This window comes from Chroicocephalus ridibundus, chromosome 1 (genome assembly GCF_963924245.1).
Source record: "Chroicocephalus ridibundus chromosome 1, bChrRid1.1, whole genome shotgun sequence".
NCBI classification, from domain to species: Eukaryota; Metazoa; Chordata; class Aves; order Charadriiformes; family Laridae; genus Chroicocephalus; species Chroicocephalus ridibundus.
This window is the reverse complement of record NC_086284.1, coordinates 212,815,883-212,836,658: the sequence shown is the minus strand read 5'-3', so window position 1 is coordinate 212,836,658 and position 20,776 is coordinate 212,815,883. Positions and strand designations below refer to the sequence as shown.

At 48.7% G+C, this 20,776-nt stretch overlaps 1 protein-coding gene across 7 annotated transcripts in view; it reads right to left on the bottom strand.

The window, feature by feature from the left end:
• The window catches only part of FRMD4A (FERM domain containing 4A), a 390,969-nt gene that overhangs the window by 32,183 nt on the left and 338,010 nt on the right, over positions 1 to 20,776 (bottom strand). For all 7 annotated transcript variants that reach the window (XR_010069575.1, XM_063323590.1, XM_063323591.1 and 4 more), the window contains 2 exons: positions 10,350 to 10,426; positions 6,025 to 6,163 (listed from right to left, as the gene is read on the bottom strand). Coding sequence is in view for 6 of the 7 variants with exons in the window: in XM_063323590.1 (XP_063179660.1) it covers positions 6,025 to 6,163; positions 10,350 to 10,426 (216 nt within the window). In the remaining variant the exon portion in view is untranslated. The remainder of the gene's footprint in view (positions 1 to 6,024; positions 6,164 to 10,349; positions 10,427 to 20,776) is intronic.

Genomic DNA, 20,776 nt, shown 5'->3' with positions numbered 1-20,776 from the left:
AGAATAGAATAGAATAGAATAGAATAGAATAGAATAGAATAGAATAGAATAGAATAGAATAGAACAGAACATTTAAGTTGGAAGGGACCTCCAACACTCATCTAGTCCTCCTCCTATCTTAGGTGGGAATGAGTTGACTACCTATGATGTCATCCTTTCTCCATTGGCTATTGAAGGATTTGAGACAAGAAGATGCCCAGAAAGTTCAAGTGAGACAACCCCAGGACTGTCTCTTTGTTGAGCAGTGAGCTCAGTTGTGGTTATGCCCACAGAGCCAACAAAGGTAGAAAATGCCCAGGGCAAGGGGGTGAGTGACACTGAGCAACGAAACGAACACAGGAGCTGCTTGCAGGGTTGGGCTCACTCAGTCCTAGTGGCTGCATTGCCTCTGCAATACATACCCCACTGTTAGCAGTCCACCATCTATCTCCAGTCCATTCTCCTGGCAGCCTCTACCAGGCGCTTAACATGAACAAGAGGATCGAGAACATCGATCAAAGTCACCAGGGATGGCCCTTTAGTTCTATCCCTAGCACTACCAGGAAGAAGAACCCTACATATGAGGGTGTCTTGGGTGGCCACAAGAATTTTCCAGTCCCTTTTCTGACCAGTACAGCTTTAGGATCACCTTAAAATAGCAACTGCCACACCAGGACAACTCAAAAGCCTCTCTAGTCCTCTATCTCATTTCTGACGGGGGTCATCTCCAAGCACTTCAGAAAAAAATAATAAGGAAACTTTTTATTAAGCCATTGTGGAATAATCTGTTCACATGGAAAATTTCCTCCTGCCTCTTCTGAACTAATGCATATGCTCTGAGCTCTGTTTTATGTATTGATTGTTGAATTCGCTTCAGGTAACGAGCCATGCTAACAAGGAGGAAACCAACAACCAGGAAGAAGCTTGTTGTCTGTAAATAGCCAAGATGACTATTTCATCTCCAACCTGGAAACTGGCTTCTTGCTCGCTGACCCTCATGTGAGCTCCTCAGTCATGGATGGAGGGAGCTTGGAGCTCAGCTCACCACCCAAATCCCGCAAGGCTTGTGCTGCTGAGCTGCAATGCCTGTTTCCCAGAACTCAGAAAGTTGTTGGGACATTGTGCCGAGGCTCTCCAGTCACACAAAGACTTTTGTTCAACAGGGTGGTGAAGCCCCAGTTCACCTGAGCATTCACCTCTGCACCTCCTCAAGGCTAGAAGAGACTCTCAGCCCCAGTCACACAGCTCATCACAGTGTTAACAAATCAGAAGCTGATTGGCATCCACGTACCAGGATGTGATCGGTTCCCACTGGAACTAACACAAGATGAGACCACAAGGAACACTTGCCATGATGGGATTTTCAGTGTTATTTCACATCCTCAGGAAGCAGAAATCATTTTAACATGAACTAATGCTGAATTGATGGCTGAATGCTCACCACACTGAGCTTCACTCTTACCTCTGTTACTGATTTGCTGTGGGGCTTTGGGTAAGACACTTAAGGTTAAGTTCTTAGCGATCCCCTGCCTCTGTTTGCAAATCAGTGAAATAATAACAGAAGTAAAATGTGTCCCCATTGCACACTGTATTTTTAAGATTAATTTAAGATTGCAAATGAAGACAGCACTGGGAGACCCTTATACTGAAAACATCCTCAGAAGCATTATCATAATTTAATATTCCTGGGTATTTATAGGCTCCATCGTTACCATTTAGAGATATCCAAAAGCCTCACAAGCTTATTTCCACAACAACCCCAGGAACAGGGTGTGTGCATTCACTCATTTGAGGGCAGAGGCTGAACTACCCACCAAGAAGCCAGACCAGACCAGGAAACCAGTACTGACCCTCTTAGACTAACGATACAACCAGTTGGACACTTCTCATTTCCAGCAGCTCCTCCCCAAAATCATCCCCAGGAGAAGGATAGCACTCTTCTAGCTTCTAGGATCTGATGTTTCTGTTCAGAAGCAAGGTCTGTGAAACATGTTCTCCAAATAGCTCTGGAAGGTTAATTCTAGGCAAAGAGCAAAGTCACTGCTTTTATCTAACGAGAGTTCCTGCTACTGAAGTCTTGATAAGGAGCCTGAACATGAACCACTGTCTTGCTGCAAAGACAGATCTTTGGAGGTAACAAGTGTTCAGACTGCTGCTGTCCAGGTGATTTATCCCCTGCGGGTGTATATATGCTGTATATACCTATAAGTAGAGTTATGTATGCCTTGTACAACCCCAGGAACAGCCATACTGATCAAACTCAGTATCTGCCTAACCCAATATACTGAGTTCTTGCAGCGGATGTCTAGGAAACGTACAAACCCCACGTCTGCGCAGGCAGGTCCTGCCCTCCTGCTCTGCCAGGCAGCGGTTCTCCTGTATTTGCAGGATAGTTACAGTGAGAAGCCCTGTAGTTTATTTCCACTCATATTCAGACTGCAAATTAGAGCAACACTCTGGTCCTACCTGTTTAACTAGGCATTAACTAAAATGCTGAGCGAAGGCAATGCAACTGGAGGCTGTGGTCCTGGCCAGCATGCCAAGCCACCAGCAGCTGGAAGTGTGCCCTATGTAGGGCAAATGAAAAAACAGTGTAAGACCAAAGCCTGGCATCACTGGAGCCAGATGAGAGGAAAAGCAAACCAGAAGCAAGCAGAGAGGGGATCAGCAGGGCAGAGTGATGCTACCCCACAGAGGATGCAATCCAAGCCTGCTGAAGGTTTGGTGAAGGTTGTAGATCTGACCACAGTTGTGCTAATGGTGCCCTGCGCTAAACAGTTGGGATGGAGCATCTCCTGAAAGGAATGGGGTTAATTTTTCATGTTCCTCAGTCCCTGCTGCCTCTGCTGCCTACAGCAATGCCAATCAGCGTCGGGTGGTCTTGTGCTTTGGACAGCCCCTCATCGGCAGCAGGAATCAGACCAACAACTCATTTCACACAGGCCACTGAGCAGCAGCCAGCGCGAGGCCTGGGCTAGACTTCGTACCGACAGCACAATAGTGGAAAGCTAGATTACATCCCATTAGCGCTCCCTCGGGCCTTGCGGTCCCCTCCAGGCTCAAAAATCTTAAAGCACTTAGCGCAGACCTGCCAAGTCTCATTTACACGGAGGGAGACTGTCTCATTCATGAGTCATTTCAGAGCATGGGGCCAAACTGATCCCCAGTGCTGTTCTGACAGGGTCAGAGGGTGGAAAAAAATCCATCAGTGAAAAGCAAGAGTAGATGGACACTAGGGATGAATTTATCCCTCTTGTTTGCAATGATGGGGCTTTGCTGCAGGTGATTTTTTGAAACCCTCGGCCTATTTTCTAGCGGTTCATTCACCCAAAAAGCCTTGCACTTGGAGGAATGTGCTGTTGGAAATTCCCAGAAACAGGGACTTCTCAAGGCTTCTAGGCCAAGTGCTTGATTGACTCGGTGCAGTCAACGGAGCAAAGACATGCCTTGAAGTCCTGCTGCATCTGTCTCCTGAAAAAAAGGGAAGCTGACAGGAGTTCTGCACGCTGACATGTTCACTCAGAAAGCTGGGGATCTTTTCAGCCTCCATGTTACGCTTCAATTGCGGGGAGAGAGAGAGACAGATCAGCAGGGAGCAAGACGCTGGGAACTCGTCGAGCTGGCAGGAGTTCAATGCAGAGGCAGGCTGCAAAGAGGCTGGGACCTCACTTCCCTGCAAAAGGGTCAAAATCCAGGCAAAGCTGATTTTATTTTTTGTAATCGAGTGAAAAGGCTTTTCTAGTGGAGCTGTGCAGACCGTCCAGATCCAACTGGTGCCCAGCTATGTGAGCAGCATGGAGTTCAAGCTTGCTTTATCACTATGTCATATCTCCTGCCATCTTATCTACATCACTGGAGTGAAGGCTCAGTTGCAGTGAGCTCCAGCAGGCTTTTTCTTCTAAGTTTGTTTTTATTTCTCTTTCCTTTGTCAAAATGATATGAAATGCCAAGTTTGAACATGAAAGGAGGGAATATCTATCTTTTGCTTTGAAGTTGGGGATTCTGCTGAAGCGGGGACTGAGATTTAAGGGGACGCAAACCCATGCGACCTGAAACTCAAATAAATGTTTGTCTAAGCCCTTGAGAGCTGAAATGAAGACATTTCACATTGCCGCACTCTGGAGTACGTCCTACTGGTTTTCAAAAGCAAAGCGCGCATGAGTACAGTGTCCCGAAGTGACCAGCAGGATGAGTTGAACAGATCAATTAAAATTGATGGATCTATCAATCTTGACAGTGTCACGTGAAAGATGAGGACAAGAGACTAAAATACCAGCTTCCTTAGGAGAAAGGGACAAAAATATTTGTATGCCTTAACTTCAAAGCCTCAGCGTGACCACCGGGATTATTGTGACAAAGCACACTGACATGGTCACAGACGTGACAGGTTGACAAACGAGGGCTGGTGGGTGGCGCTGTCTGTAGGCCTGTGAGAAAGGGGAGATCAGATTGAAACACAATCTGCCATCAACAAAAGAAGTCACTGAAGGGAAGTCCTGGGCATTCAAGAGACCCAGTTTCTTACTAAAAAAATGGGAGGAGGAGGGAATCTCCTTTTGTTTGCTGGTTGCTTGTGACCTAAATACCTTGCAGCTAGATCAGCAAAATCCATCTGGCTAAAAGTAAAACAAAATAAACTTCTGTTTGTTTGCTGAGTTGTCTTTGTTGAGAGCAAAACAGAGAGGGCTATGCATTGCCCTGGTGTTGCTGAGGGGGGCAGGAAAGCGTTACCTGCTATCCGATGAGCGTGCAAATATACAGCTGGCACTTAGGCAGGGGCGGGAAGTTAGCTACACCCTTAAATTCAATCCAGCTCACAGCAACTACGGTGAATCCTGGTTTTTTGCATTAGATGGGACATGGCCAAAGTGGGTGTGACCCAAGGCACCTGAAAGTCCTACCGACTCTACAACAAAGTCACCGAGATCACGACAGGGGGAAGCAACGTCAGAAGGGTTTAGAGTGAGTTGGACTAATAGCACACTGCTGGCCCTTCACGCAATTTCAGCAAGCCAAATCAATTCATTTAACTGGCAGAAAAATAATGCAGCAAAGAAAAACAGGAAAAAGAAATATTTGTCTGCTAGTTTAGTGGGCTGAACTGGCTCAGGGAGGGACCTGACAGGGCCAGGGCCTGTGCAAGGGAGGGAGGGAGCAGCCCCTGCCTGAAAACGCGGGCAGTGCTTTCAGCAACAGCAAGATGTTAAAATTGTTTCAATCATTTGGAGGAGTATCACGCTGCACATTCCTGCCATCTCACCAGAGATGGGGGACAATGCGGGCAGCTGTATAAAAATGTACCCACTCAACAGACTCTACCTTCTCTGTAAATTTTACACCAGCATGCTCACATGGAGAGGGGCATTTGCACAAGAAATCTCTCTTCTGTCTCAAAGTAGTCTCAAAGTGATCAAAGCGATCTCCTGCTGCTCTGGGTATGCCTAAAATTACTGTTGATGAAAGGACTTAGAGGAAGAACACACACTCCTCTGGTTTCAAGGTGGTTTCTTTTGTGTATTGAGCAGCCCTTTGTGCAGCACCAGATCAAGAGTTTCCTTGTAAGGCCAGGTTATCAGCATCCTGCTGCCCTCCTTCTGTTGTGAGACTCTGCGTGGAGAGGGAAATGACATCCCTACCCCTCATTTCTAGGAAAATACGATAGCAAAAAGCAAGGGACAGCAAGAAGGATTCAGAAACAGGTGCAGAGTGTGAAGCTACTCTGAACTCAGTTATTGGAAGCTGTCCTAACTGTCAGAGTTCAAGAACCAGAAGACATGTGGAAATCAACCAGACAGGGACACAACCCCATCTACTTGCGAACTTTGGCTCCTCCAATTTGGCCACAGTTCAGTACAACCGTTCCCTCAATCCTCACTTCCATAGACATGAACTCGATACAAATTCTCTCAATCTGGCCAAAGCCAGCAGATATTTTGAGTCAATCTGCCTTTTTTTTGATCTCAAGTGGAAAGGGAGGGCAGGACCGTGGGGCGTGAGAAGGAGTTACCCACCGCAACATGCACTTCCCACCTCCAACAGGCTTACCTTGCTTTGCTTTCTGTCCAGGTAGAACTGATGTTGACTAATGGCCATAGCCCAGATAGACTTTATTAGTGCTGGACAGGCGTACCACGTATGCACAGCGATGCCACTATGCCCAAAAGTCCTCCTGGTCACAGATGCCCTAGAGAGGAGAAAAGAAGGAACTGGGGTTACACCACGGTTTCCTTGGATTGTTTTCTGTGGTAGAACCTATCACAGACCTCATAGTAAAAGCTGCTGTCTTCACTGTGCGCACCCTTGTGCTAATGTGAAAAAAATGCTTCAAGAACGGCAATAAATAGCTAATTAAGGCAGGAGAGCATTTATTTTAAATAACTCCTTGAGTTAGCAAGCTCCAGAGGGCTAACAGTAAAGATCATCCAGTTTGTCCAGTTCAGACTGTATTCCTGGGTTTGGCTGAGCTGCTGCTGACCTGCTACGCGTCTCAGGGGAGTCACCAATGCCAAAGCATGTGTGAATCCTCCGTGTCTCATCATGCGCTGAGACACCCGAGGCCAAGTCCTCACACCCTGCACTACCTCTGGCTTTAGGACCCAGGTGACAACTGAAGATCCACAGGATCAATAGCTGCTTTAGCGAATGTGGGAGAAACTCTTCAGGTACCTTGACTTCCCCACTTGTAGACAGATGTAGCAGGACTTGCCACACAGTATGGGAAAGGGGAGTTGTGAGACCCCGAGAGGGCTGCCTAGTGCCCTGGAGAGAAGAATGTTACTCAGCGATTAGCTGAGTGAATATAAAAACAGGAAAAATAAGAGCTAAATGTTTCCTCTGTGGGACTCCCAATTGTCCTCAAATATTAGCAAAAACCACAGGTTCGGTTTCCCCATGCTTTCACAGCTGCACAAAACTGCTTGATTATTCCTCCCCACGCCTCAACTCTAACCCCACCAGCAGAGCCCCTGGCACCAGCACACACAGGCTTGCAGCACCCTGGTCTGCAGAACTCCTCCCGCTGCAGGGATGTACCTCTGGCTGGAGTAAACCAAGCCACTGATCTACAGAGCCCCAAATAAACGAGGTCCTCGTTTCCAGTCTGTTAACAAAAGTCTTGTGGCGGAGTACGATTCTGAAATGAATGCGAGTACACAAGCAAGCTCAGAAATGTGACACTTCCATTATAGCCTTTCACGTAGGGATGTGGATGGCGAAGAGGTGCCAGTGCAAGAGACAGCCTGGGGACCAGGGCGTACTGTGGAGGGGCTGCCACAGTCCATAGCCAGCAGGCACTCTGTGCGATGCAGACGTGGAGGTGACGCTGCAGGACAGCCCAGGAGCTCTACTGTGCAGTGCAAGGGATGGTCAACTCTCTTCCCAGCACTTGGAAGTCCTCACGCCTGCCAAGGCAGTGGTTCCCCTCCTGCACTGGCCACCTCTCCTCAGGTGCCTGGGGGCTACTGCCTTGCCCCAAACTGGAAGTGACCGTGGGGAGAGGAGGTACATGGTCAAAAAAGTTGTGTTAGAGCCAAGAATGAAAGAAAAGCAAAGCTCTGCAGTGAAACGGGAACTGCTGGCCAGGTTCAGCCTGGGAAAGAGCTAACAGCTCTTGTGTCAGGGCCTTTTCAGTGCTGCAAAATGTGTTAAAGTCAAATTGTGAAGCTACAAATTGGAGTGAAATTTCTCTGAGAAAACAGCCGTGGCCAACGCAAACAAGCTCTGAGACAACTAGGATCTCATGTTTCACTGTTACCCTTTCCATACAAGTGGAGCAGACGACCATGTCCCGTTATGAGTATTATTCCTGTGATAAAACTCTCCATGGATCCAACAGGACAGCGGCTGATGGTCCTAATGAGGATAGGTGCCAGGCTGCCTCACCCCTGTCACTGGAGAGGGAATGAAGGCTGTGCTGGGAGGTGTTCCTGAAGTTGAAGCTGGCGAGGAGATCTAACTCTGGATGCTTTATGTTGGTTTAAGGGACACAGACCACTGCAGTACGTCGGCATATAAGGCTCTATGGCATTAAGGTACTCAAACAATGGCTAAAGCTTTAATTCTGGTGTTATCCTATTCAGTTCAAACGCAGTTACTCGTTTTGAATTCTCAGAAACGTACTCTGCAAGTCGTTCATCTTCTCATATGAAAAGCAGTTATTGCCTGTTTTTTTTTTCCCCTGTTTGGGATCTGTCCATGTTTCCCATCAAAACTGCAGACCCCGTTATTAGAAAGTCTGCAGACTTAGTTGGTCAGAGCTGTGGACTTGCTTTTCACAGCTGTACTTTGGCGACCTATGAGGGATGGCCCATGGGGGTGTTTTTTCCATGACTTCCCTCCACGCATGCTACATGTGCTATGGAACTAACCCTGTCGATACCCCCTCAAATGTATAATTTCCCTCCTTTATGGGACAAGTAACTACAACGAAGAGAGGTTAAATGGCTTGTTCGGGACAGGAAGCCACAGGCAGAGGCAGGGCTTAAAAACATACGTTGTGCTGCCCAGCCCTGGCCACAACCACGGAGCCGTGCTTGCTCTCTTGGGAGTGCGGCTTCGCTGACTCAGGCTCTGGTTTGGCTACATGGAGAGGAATGCGGAGACAGCACTGCGTTGGCTACTCCTCCGCCTCCACACACCGAACAACTCCTCACAGGAGTCCATCCCACTTGGCTGGGAGACTACAACCCGAGCTGTGTCCCCACTACGGCACTGCAACACGCCTTGCTGCTTTACAGCCAGCATACCATTTTGACCTGGACGGTGGTACTCTCTGGATATGAAAATCGACCAACTGTAGTGAGAAAGTACCAGGCTGACAACCTGGGATGGGGTTTTGTCCTCCTGGTGTTGATTCAGAGAAACAGCGCAATGGAATAAAAAACGGAAGCTCGTCTGTGTCAGTAATTCCTATAATCTAAATACAAATGAGACAGGAGCGGTTCCTCTGTTTGGTCACATTTCATGCAGGACACTGAGTTGCAAGTATCATCATGATTTTAACTTCCCAGAGCTATTCGCTTTCTTTTCCTTGCAATCGCTGCTTACAGGAAAGGGCCAGCCTGGGCGTTTAGGGGCTTCTCGCTGCCTGTTGCTCGCAGCATGCGTTTCTGCCGCCTTGCTCACTGCCAGAGGCTCGGTGGGGGAAGGAGTATACCACCCCCAGATCACACCTCTGGAAGATCTCCCAGCATATTCTCAACTTTGGGAATTTGCTCTGCTAGACTTCATGTGGCTATTTACATGCTTAATATTAAGCAGACGCTTCAAGGCTCTGATGACCTGGAGCTGCACAATGGTACGACCTGCTCTACTCAGTTTTCGCTTTTAACAAAGTGCACTCATGGAGACAGACACTGTTGTATTGGTGTGACCGTGTTCATATCAGGGCAAACAAGCACAGAAACTGCATGCAAAATTCCCCTAATAAAAGTACATACATTAGACACAGATAGGCACGGGAAACAGGTGAAACAGGATCACAGCTGAGCAATCAGCAAAACACGCTACTGCCAGCAGCACATCAAATCAGTCTGGGAAGAGAGCTGGTTTTCATCAGTCATATTCATACTTACTTTACAAGCGGGACATTGCTTTTAGTGAGAACAACTTACAGAACAATATACACGCGGTGACTACAGTAATGATCCACTAACGCAAATGAGCAAGGGCTGCAGAATGCACTGATTAGATGCAGCACAGTCACTTGAACTCACTCTCTCCCACGTTAAGTCTCTAAAGTAAGAAAAAAAAAAGACTCCTGTGCCAAAAAGACTGATGGGCTTTCATCCAGACTGTCGGTAAACCTCTGGTATTGTGCCATTCCTTTCAGTTGCACTACTGAATATTTATTTACAAGGAAGCATGTGAGTACAAAATCTGGCGCCCATCTCCAGGCTCCAAGTGCAACACAGGGACAAGGCAATCCCCCTTCTACACACGGGGGTTGCCGGCACCGCAGCTGGGGCACCGGAGCTGCACAGCCCCGGGGGGTCAGAAGGTGCCAAAACAGAGGGAAGGAAAAAAAAAAACCCACAAAAAAACCCGCTTGAAGCCGAGGGGAAACACATCCTCAAAAACACCCACCTGAACCCAAAATGTCCAGATGGAAGGAAGAAGCAGCTCCCGGCTCGGTACCCGCTGCCTTTTGCTTACGGGCTCCCAAGCCACCAAGCCCCGCAAAGAGGCACGGCGAGCGCGGCTCACCACCACCCGGCTCGGCACCGCAAAGCCCGGCTCGGCACCGCAAAGCCCGGCTCGGCACCGCAAAGCCCGGCTCGGCATCGCTCAGCCCGGCTCGGCTCCGCTCGGCACGGCTCGGCTCCGCTCGGCTCGGCACGGCACGGCACGGCTCGTCTCGTTTCGTCTCTCACCTGCGCGGGTCGTGCACCTCCACCGAGAACTTCTTCTCGCGGAAATAGAGGTTCTCCAGCTGCCTCCATTGGAAGATCTGCGGGGAGAAGAAGGGGGTGAGGCGCCTCCGCGCAATCCCCCGCCCAGCCCTGCTCGCCGCGCCGCTTCCTCCCGGCGCTACGGCGGGGCTGCCCCGCTCCGCTCCGCCCCGGCTCGGCCCCGCGGCCCGCCCGCGCCCCCCGCCCAGCAGCCGCGGGGCAGCCCCGGGGGCGGGCGGTCCCCTCCCGCCCGGTGGGGAGGCGGGGAAGGGAGGGGGTTTCATTTTGCTGGCCGAAATACGGTTTAAACAAACGCACGCCACGGGAAAACCGGGATTCAGCCGCTTTTTTTTCCTTCGAGGGCGGGCAGCTGGTGTGCGCTGGCCCCTGGCACCCCTTCCCTCGAGTGGCACGGGTGTGCAGCGCAGACCCCGGAGGGGCCAAGGTGGCTTGATTAGCGAGACCCACAGGGGGGTGACTTGCATCGTTCTACTGAAGTGCGATACCCAGCTCTGCTTTTTCCCCAGCCATCAGCGTAAAACTCGCAGGAGCGCGAGCCGAGAGGAGCCAGTTTATTATCCCGGCTCCTGGCAGACTCCTGTTGGCAGCGCCCAGGGCTCCAGCATGCTCCCGGTGGCGCAAAACGCTGCAGTAAGCAAGTCATATTTCTGCCTCTGTCTTAGAGGCATCTCAAAGCCAATGCTATCACCAAGGGTGTCCGGGGGCTGGCTGCGTGCCCTTGCCCCCAGGTCAGCATGGGCCAGGGGGTCTCTCCCTGCCTGCTGAGTGTACGCGCTCCTTGGCAGTGGGATGAGCTCACGCCATCCCGGTACCCCACACCTCTGCCATGAAATAACCCTCATCTTCCAGGCAGGAGGCAGCGCGAAGGACGCGGTGACGGCAAAACACCGTGTCAGCTCTGCAAACCGCCACACCATCACCACGTCGGACAGGTCCACCACCGCCTGTTCTTTACAAATGAGTAAACCAAAATCCAAACCCTGGCTTCCAGGCTGCTAACCCACAGGGAGAAGGCAGCCTCCACCCCGCCCGGGGCATCTCGCACTTTGGCTTCCCTGTGCTGCCCCTAGCAAGTAACCTGGCTGCCGGGGCGCAGAGCCAGCAGAGCTCTCCCTGATTTATACTCCCTCTCCCACTACAAGCAGCTTCTGTGGAGTTCCTGTCCTACCCCCAAGGAAGGCGCTGGCTCCTGCCATGCTGAGATAAGCCGCTTGCCAGTGTGTCAGCGCTCTGGAGATAAGGAAACAGGAGGCGTAATTTGATTTGCACTGATTAAGCTGCTGGTGGAGGTGAAATCTAGCAAATAAAACAGGGCACAGCGAGGACCTAAATCTTTTCTCCTCAGTAATACTTCAGGGGCAGCAAAATTGAAAATATTTATGTTTGTAAAAGTTTCCAACCAAGAGCTGTGGATTTTTTTTCTTTTTTTCTTTCTATAACAGGGTGTTTGGAAGGAAGGGTGGAGTAAGCAGGGCACTGAGCTGCCCCGTACTCTGAGGCTGTCCAGGTCGCAGGAGGGTAGGGAAGAAGGGGACCAGGAGTGATGGGAAGCTTGAAGGGCTGGGGTTACACTGTCCTCAGAGGATTATTGTATTCCTCCATTGGAAAAATTAATTGCTGCGTAAAAGTCATAATCACCAAACAGAGCACCGAAATACCCACTATTTTACCCACTGAGGGAGGACAGACATGGGGTGAAAGGGTTAAGCTGGGAGCTGAGGTCTGAACGTGAAGTCTGTCTCCCCTGCAAGCACCCAGTGAGCTGCAGCCGAGCTTCAAAGGCACGGAAAGGAAGTTTGGGGCCTAAACTCCCATTGACAACAACCGGGGTCAAGCCTGAGACTGCCATGTGGGCTGCCGAAAATGTCCCTCCGTGCTTCCAGATGTCTGTCCGCAAGGCGGGGAGGGTAATGCGGCCGTGCTGCACGGCATGTGCAGAGGACGTGTTTGGGAGGCGCTCAGACATGTGGAACACATAGGAGTCTAAAAAGCCAGCAGATCACACCCTTCAGAAAATATCCCTCTGTCCCTGGGTCCCCCGCTGTCATTTATGACTAAGCTTCAGCGTGGCGCAGAAGGAATTTGAAACCCTTTTCCGAGCTGTTGGCAGCTGCTCTCCTTGGCAGCTCTCCTCCCCATCCTCATCCCTCGGACTCTGCTGGACTGTCCCCTGTGCTCCGATCCTTTCCCATTTCTCTGCTACCCAACCTCACAGCGCTCAGTTCGTTAACTGCAGCTCCGTTTCCCTTCGATGATTAACTCCAACTGTCCAAACACACAGGGCTCTGGGGGAGCTGTTCAGATACCCAAACGTAGGCGTCGAGTGCAATTTTCCATGCCCCAGGGTTCCCTGCCTGGCCCCCAGCTGCTGCCCCAGGAGGGAGGGAGCCTGCCGTAGGTCCGGTGCCATATCTGCCAGCCCCACGGAAATGTCTTGGATGCCCAGCAGTGCCTAAAACGGCATTAGACACCTACGTTTTGGACACCGGAGCCACTCCCCAGATGGCTGCATTTTAGTATTTAGCTTCTTTGTTTTTCTTGGCAGGGTGCGGAAGGAGGCAAATCCAAATTCTTGGGAGGCAGGGGGTGAAAGTGACCCCACAACCTGAGTTTGTGTCTTTTTCCATAGCCCTGCTCTCCAGAACGTACATGTGCATTTTACCATTGCTCTAACTGCACTCCCTTTGCTCCCCAAATATTATTCTGCAGTCTCCCACTCCTTTTGCCCACATTGATCTGAGAGGTCTCACCCTTCCTATACATAAGGAATCCAATCTGCAAAAATGTGAATACCCATAAGAAAGTATCCGCTTTCCCGTTAGCTGATCACAACCCCTCAGGAGAAACAAAGCCTAAGGTCTCCCTTCAGCCAGACCTCCTAATGTAAGCAAGCTGTTCCCTTCACCAGTTGCCCAGCTTATGTATGGTTTCAAAATGATGTTGTTAATTCAGTGGCAGATGCACAGGGTGCCATTAGTGTGTCTTCTTAAATGGAAGCATAATTTTTACCCATCAAGATCCTTTTACCGTGCTGATGCTTGCAACCTTCACTGGGGAATACGAGCCACAGCAGGGAGCTGGTCGTAATTTCAACAGAGTCTTGCAGAAATGCAGTGACAACAGATGCGTGCTGCTTTTGGGGCTAGTTTGAGTCAAAGCGTCCATGCTCCTGGCAGGTTTGCCTCTTCCTGCACCAAGACTGGGTCTAGTTTTGGGTTATTTGGCTCATGATTGTTTGGTTGACTTGCAGGGCCAAATCCAATGCGTGCCCTAGTGGGTGGGACAATTCGTATTGTTTTTTTCTGGAGTTGTATTAGGGGCACGGTGACTTTTGCTGGACAAAAGGTACCTCATAGCAGTGAGGTTTGGGGACAGCATCTCCCCAAACATGCTGTAAATGAGGCTTAGGAGAAAGTCACTCAGTAATACAAGCCGAGAGCACAGTTCCCCTGCCCTTTAGTAGCTGCCTCGCTCAGAGCCCGCAGACAAGGGGACAATTAGTGGTGCTTGCGGTGGGGTGAGTTTCTGTGATGTGGTGGTTTGTCCGCTGCGATCTCTTCTGAGGTCAGCAGCCCGTTTCGGATCATGCAGCACTGGGCAGCTTTCAGATGGGAACAATTTTTGGTAGTGGCCATCATTACAGGCTGCACATGAGATCATTTAATCTTCAGTAGATACTTAAGGAAGTCTCCCCGAGACAGGCGTTTGAGCACAGCTGCACGCTCACACGTGCACGTAAAAGAGAAAGGGCGACTAAAAGAGGAGGAAACAATTACCCTTAATGCCCTACTTCTCTGGGGGGACCGTCCCCACCATGGGCTCCGTTTCATCGTGCCAATAAAACTGGAACCAACACTATCACTTGAATTTGCGAGACTGCTTATCAACCCCTAAACATTCAAGGGAATAATTGTTCCCTATCGGACCGTGTGTCCTGTTTAAAATGCATTGGGGTGGGCGGGGAGGCCACGGTGGGGAAGCCAGTGCCAGAAATGGCTTTTCTGCAAAGCTGGCAGCTTAGAAGAGGAGCCAGGGGAGAGATCCGACTGCTGCACGGTGCGCTGCGGAGAATTCAGGTGCAAGCTACAGGAATTTTCTCACTGGAAATCCCTTCCAAGAGGCAGGCAAGCTTGCCAGGCACCAGATGTTTGTGACTAGTTACAAAGAGCTGCAGTCAAAGCCCTTCAGACGCAAGCTTCTTTTGTGAGCACACTTGTGGTTTGCTGGCTGCTCCCTAATTAAGCAGAGCCTGGAGGAGAGGAGGCCCAGGGATCTGCATCCGCCTCAGCCATGTGAGTCTGAAGAAGGTTTTTACCATTTTTATTGACCGGGAGGCCGATGCCGTGGAGTTTGCACACAGCAGGAGGTAGGGTCAGCATCAGAGCATTTGAAAAATGCCAGAGGCTCCTGATAAAGAAGGGAGGGTGTTTTGTGAATGAAACATGGGGAAGTGTTTCTGGCTTGGTTGCTCATGTCCTGGGTGACCTGGACTTCGCTGAGGCGCGGGGAGCTGAGTTCATCTGTCCTAGGCATTGGGCCAGGCTCTGTCTCTTTGTGCTCAGGAAGCCTTGCCTGAGTATCCAGTGGAGGGACCATGCCATATGTTTGGGAACCCCTGGTAGCCACAAGTCTGTTGCTGGCTCCTGTGTCACCCAGGGACAGGACAGAGCTCAGGGACAGGACAGAGGAGGTTGCTGAAGGGCAGCAGCACTGGTGGTTGGTGCACAGAGCTTTCTGGATTACAGTACCTAGAGAAACGTTCCTGAATAGTACTTTTTGGAATAATTCTCAAGCTTCTCTTTTCTGGGCTTGGGTCCCTGATACCGTATTCTGCCTGCTGTGCCCAGAAGAGCTGGAGTTGGCACTGAACTGGGCACTGCATTGTGGCTGGATAACCCCATGAGGACAATGTGAACTGTTTTGCATTGGGTCTATTAAGAACCAGATATAAATGCCCAGGTATTTGGTGTCTCATTTTCTTTCCCTTTTCTGTGTGCATGTCTTCACCTGAAGCACCTGAGATGGGGCACAGGCAGAATGGCGTTACTCAGCAATACTTTTACTCTCAGGGGTTTCAGATATCACGCTTCGTGGCTGTTCAGAATCAAACCATTTGCAGAATTCTACAGAGAATCTGCCTGCTGTTTGTCTGCTCTCTTTGGTGACCTAAAGGGGATTTACAAAGGAGATGGAAACAGACTTTTCTCAGAGGTGCCCCGTGAAAGTATAAGAGGCAATGGACACAGGTTGCAGGATTGCAGCAAGGGCAATTCTGACTAGATATATATAAAAAACCCCCAAACCAAAACAATCAGTGAAGCTGGTCAAACACTAGGTCCGTGAGTAACCTGATCGAACTTTGAAGTTGGCCCAACTTTGAGCAGGAGGTTGAGCTAGAGACCTCCAGAGTCTTTTTTGACCTGTATTTTTCTTTGATTCTAAGCATCTAATAAGTGACCAACTGTAATTGCTGTTGGACTTATTGACCTATATGGCGTCTCCCAGTCCTTCAAGGCTTGCAGCTTTTTAGATGATTAATGGCTTGTTAAATCATACTATGCAGAAGGAACAATCATCCCTCCAAATGCATACGCTACCACCCGGACTGGATGCTCTGAAAGGCTTCTAGGAAAGGCAGGGAAATAATGTGGCACATTTCAAACTGCCCAAATGCAACCCCTTCCCTCGCCTACGCGATGGGCAAGAGCCAACACTGGATGAGATCCTGATACTAAAACTGGTACTAAACAATGGAACTAAACAATGGCAGTATTTTCACAGAACTTGCATGAGCGCATCTCCAAACTCCCAAGTCTTTTGTTTTGCAGTTTAAAGACAAAACAAACATAACCAAAAAATTCCTCCTTGGAAATGTAATTCCCTCCACTGAACAAACCAGCAAGCAAAATTCTAGGGGCCGAGTTATGCAGGAGGTCAGGGTGGAGGTTATGAGCGGTTCCTTTTTGGCCTTAAACTCTATGAAAATCACAGCTCCAGTGAAGTCAATGGCAGTTTTGTCCCAGTGATTTCAGTGGGGCCATGGTTTCCGGGCATGGATTTGTGTTCTGCCTCAAGCCAACCCTGCTTCCATCAATCATACCTCTGTCAAACTAGTTAGAGTGAATGAGGAAGGATTTGGTCCAGGCAGAACAGCACCATCTCAGCTCAAACAAACAGACTCTTGTTTTAGGGGCAGATTTACCAAGAGATTTCCGTGGGCCGTCACCTGTGAATTAGCGTGACCCATTGCTGAGGGTGCCCCCAGGTCATGAGATGGGGATGCTGCTGCACTGTAACTTAGCCCTCCATCCTGCCACACTTCCATTCATTCCTGTATTTCTATTAGTTTGGAGTATTTTCTTTTTCTTTCACTTCCAAACCCAAAAAATTAAAAGGTTTCCTGTGTGATTTGATGTGGGAAACATCCCCACCAATGATCTTCCCAGAGGCTTGCCGTCCTCCCTTCCCCCATGGAATGAGAGAGTGACTTGGCTAAGTGGGACTTTCAGTGGTCTGTCAGCAATCCCAGCTCACTGTCTAATTACTTCTTCCCCTCAGGCTTCAGGACTCTTTTTTTGCCAAACAGACAAACAATTTCTGGTCCAATTTGAGATCCCTTTTGCCATGTGCTGTTCTCATGGGACCACACCAACCCGGCAAACATTTCTGGCTTGACCAAACAGAAATTGTTTCTAGATCTATATAATCACCACTCTGCATTAATTTCCATTATGGAGAGACAATTCCCTATTAAATTTCAAAGTGCTTTATTGGCTCAGAGAGACAGCAAAGCATCAGATCACAAAGGGAAGAGCCGCTCTTTGGACAAAGCATTATTTGTCTACTAATGCAACTTGATATTTGTGGCTATAACTGTATACAGACTGGGAGATCAGGCTTTGACTTTATATACAACCAAATCCACCTTCGCCGTACACATATATCTGGTAGATGCTGTTAGATACTGCATTGCTGTCACCATGCTGGGTGTGTCTAAATCAATAGACCTACAGAGCACTTTTCCTGATTCTTGTAAGTCGAATTTTCTTCCTTTTATCCTCTGCAAGTAAATCAAAGTGACTAGATTTTTCTGCATTGAAGATCTCTTCTTTCTGACATAATATACTATGTATTAGATAAAGGATGCCCAGCCTATAGGCTATGAATCGTCTGTGGCACCCTAGAATGATTTATGCCACCCACAAACCATCCCTGCTACTCTCTTCCCTAAGGATCCTTTTGTCTTCACTAGTGGCATGACTAAAGTACATCTATCTTGGAACCAAAATACGGGAACTGTCATCCCATCCCACACCAGTCATGCTATGACGATGCACATACATATTAGGTTGTGTGACTAAAACCACTCCTGTGATGCAGGGTATCTGCATATGGGGTGCCACAACAGCAGCAATCCCATGTCCATGGCAATGGGCTGCAATGCCTGACCTTCTGAGTCTCCTGCCCAGGCCACTGACTTAAAGATGCCTCATGTTTGTAGCCACTGAAGAACTGGGCCCCTGCCTGGCTCCATCTGGTGATAAAAATGCCCAGGCCTTTGGAGTAGTGAGTCCTGATGAGCTAAGAGACAGCATTTGAGAAGGGTGGGGCATGCGGGGAGCCTGCTACCACTTCAGAGCCAAGCACAAGTGCTCGAGGAGGTTTCAGTCTCTCTCCAGATCTCCACCCTAACTCCAGGGCGTTGAGGTCCAATTTATTTCACTTTGTGCTGTCGGAGTGATTTGTCCTTGCATCTTGTTGAAGTTCCTGCTGTGTGCTGCAGAATCATTTAAGACTTGGCTGCTGCTTTTATAGAGAATTACTCTTTAAGACCTGAATACGACAAAGCACTTAGAGCAAGGGAGTTTTACTTTGATGGGACTACTCCTATATTTAATAGTAGCCATGGGCTTGACTTGGCTGGATCAGGGGATGGGACGTCATGCTGTAGCCTTTGTGAATGTAAATGCTTACAGAAAACCCTGGGGACTGTATGCCTGACGGTATCACCACAGTACACACACACTAAACCACCAAAATAGTGCTGGTTTCCTTATAAAACAGCAGTGCCTTAGACTATGTATTAGCGTTTACAAGCATTACAGTTGATCGAACTACTTATTTACCTTGATAATGGAAACAGAGCATGACTATTCTATGATTTTAAACAGTTGCTTTGCCTAGACAATCTGCTTAGTGGTCTGAGATCAGCCCTGTTTGGGAGAGACACTGAAGCCAACTTTTACCAGCTTATATGAGAAAAAGTGGTGGTGATGACCTACATCTAACTGTTAATTCATCCTGGTTCAACCACGGCAAATTCCATGCAGGCAAATTCCTTCCATCTTGTTCTGAGCTATGGAGTCCTTGTCTCGCTCCATAAAGTTATTGTGTAGGTTGATGGCAGTTTCTTTCCCTGGCTGCCGTGATTTATACAGCCTGCACCCATACCCAGCTCCTGTGGGATACTGATTGTGGGCCAGATGCTGAATGGGATTGGGAACTGACCGAGGTTAAAAGCGACTGCTTTTTTGGCTGGATTATGCTGAGCTCTGATCCCTTCTCTGGAGCAGTTTCCTTCCCAGCCACACAATTACACCAGTGTGACTGAGGAAGGGGCCCAGGGGAGGAAATGAGCGGTGGTGGCAGGATTGCGATGGGGGAGGAGGGTGGTGAAGGCCACTTCAGGTGGTACTGCTGCCAAAAGAAATGTTCACTGAATGACAGCCTAGTGGCATGTCCGGCCAAATCCTGTGGATATCCTCAGTGTCAGGGACAAAATCCTGCTTTCCAGCCCAATGTGCTCTGATCTGATTTATTCATCTCCCAGTGCTCTTGGCAGCTTTTTGGCACAGTGAAATGCAGTGGTAAGGCATGGAGTAGTGGGTGCTGAAAGGGGAAGAGCTTGCTGCTGGATGGTAGATATCCCAAATCGAGGGCCAGCAGGAGCAAAAAAGGTGCTAGTGAGAACACAGTCTCCTGTCTAACAAGGATGGAACAAGACATTTCAGCAGGGGAAGGTCTTAAACTATGGCTGCTCTTCAACAGTCGCAGGTCTGTGTCTTACATTTTGATGTGGAACAAAATGGGGTGAGCAACCTCTCTCTATGAGAAGAAACGGCATGGTAAGGAACCTCACTTTATATATGTCTCCCTCCTCCAGTGCTCCGCATTTCCAAACACTAAACCAAGACTGAATTACTGCACTATAAAATGAGTTGAACCCGCCATGACCTGAAGACTGGTTCAGTTTACAGCCAAGTCCATAATCCAAAAAGCATGAAGGATCAGCAACGGGAAGAGAAATAAAAGTGCTGAGCAGAAGGAGTCAGCAGGTAGTCCTTAACAGTCAACTAATCACAGTGAATAATTTATCACAGCAATGCCACTGAGACTCCACTAGCTTTTAAACCAATATTTCCTGGAAATGTTTTCTGCTCCTCTTGTATCATTTGTAAATTTGAAATCTTTTATCCCTGTCTGCAATGCAAAGATGTTTGCAAAGGTCTTAGGAAATGATGCCGTTCCAAGAAGAGCCCAATTAGGGACAAGTTCAATACGTTGCCTCTGACCCCCATTGATTCTGGATGCTCTAGAGCAAGGCTGTCCCTTTCTGAATACACCCTGTGGCTCAGTGGCATGCCAGTGAGAGGAGCGTTACGCATGCTCTGTACCTCTGACAAGAGAAACCAACTTGCTGCCAAATCAAACACCCTCCTTGAACATGAGGGTTTATAACCCTTCCCAAAATCCTGTTCAAAACCAACCAATTCCATGTTAAAACTCTGAATGGAGGGTCACACTTTTAGTCCTGTCTTCAGCCCTTCTAAGCTCTTGACCTCTATTGTATCATGTGGCAAGGAGTTATGCAAAGTGAATTGGGCTCCCTGTAACTGATTTGAATTTCATGTTTCTTTTGCCTTTTTGACTGTCCCAATGTTCTATGATCAGTCAGGATAGAGACCAATTTGTCAGCTTCCTCCTCCCCATCGTTCACTAGTTTCTGTACATTTCACATCAATCCCTATTTTATGTTTTTTTAAGTTACTGGTCTGTCATTCCTTCACCACAGGAAGCACAAGTTTAACCACTCCATCAATGCAATTACTGACTTGACAATGCTTCACTATGCCCTAAAGCAGAGAGGATCTCTATTTGTTCTGCAATAAAGCAGCTCTTAATTAGGCTATTGCTCCTCCTGTGTAAATATCTCATTTTGCCTCTGGAATTGGGAAAGTTCACTCTATCTCTTGCTGTTTAGAAAAGGCCAAGTGACATCACACAGCAATCTTTCTGGACACAATTAATGTGCAGATTACTTTGCTCATGCTGTCGACAAGCAGGTGATTTCTCTCTGATCAGACACTTAAAGCTACTGATTTTTTTTG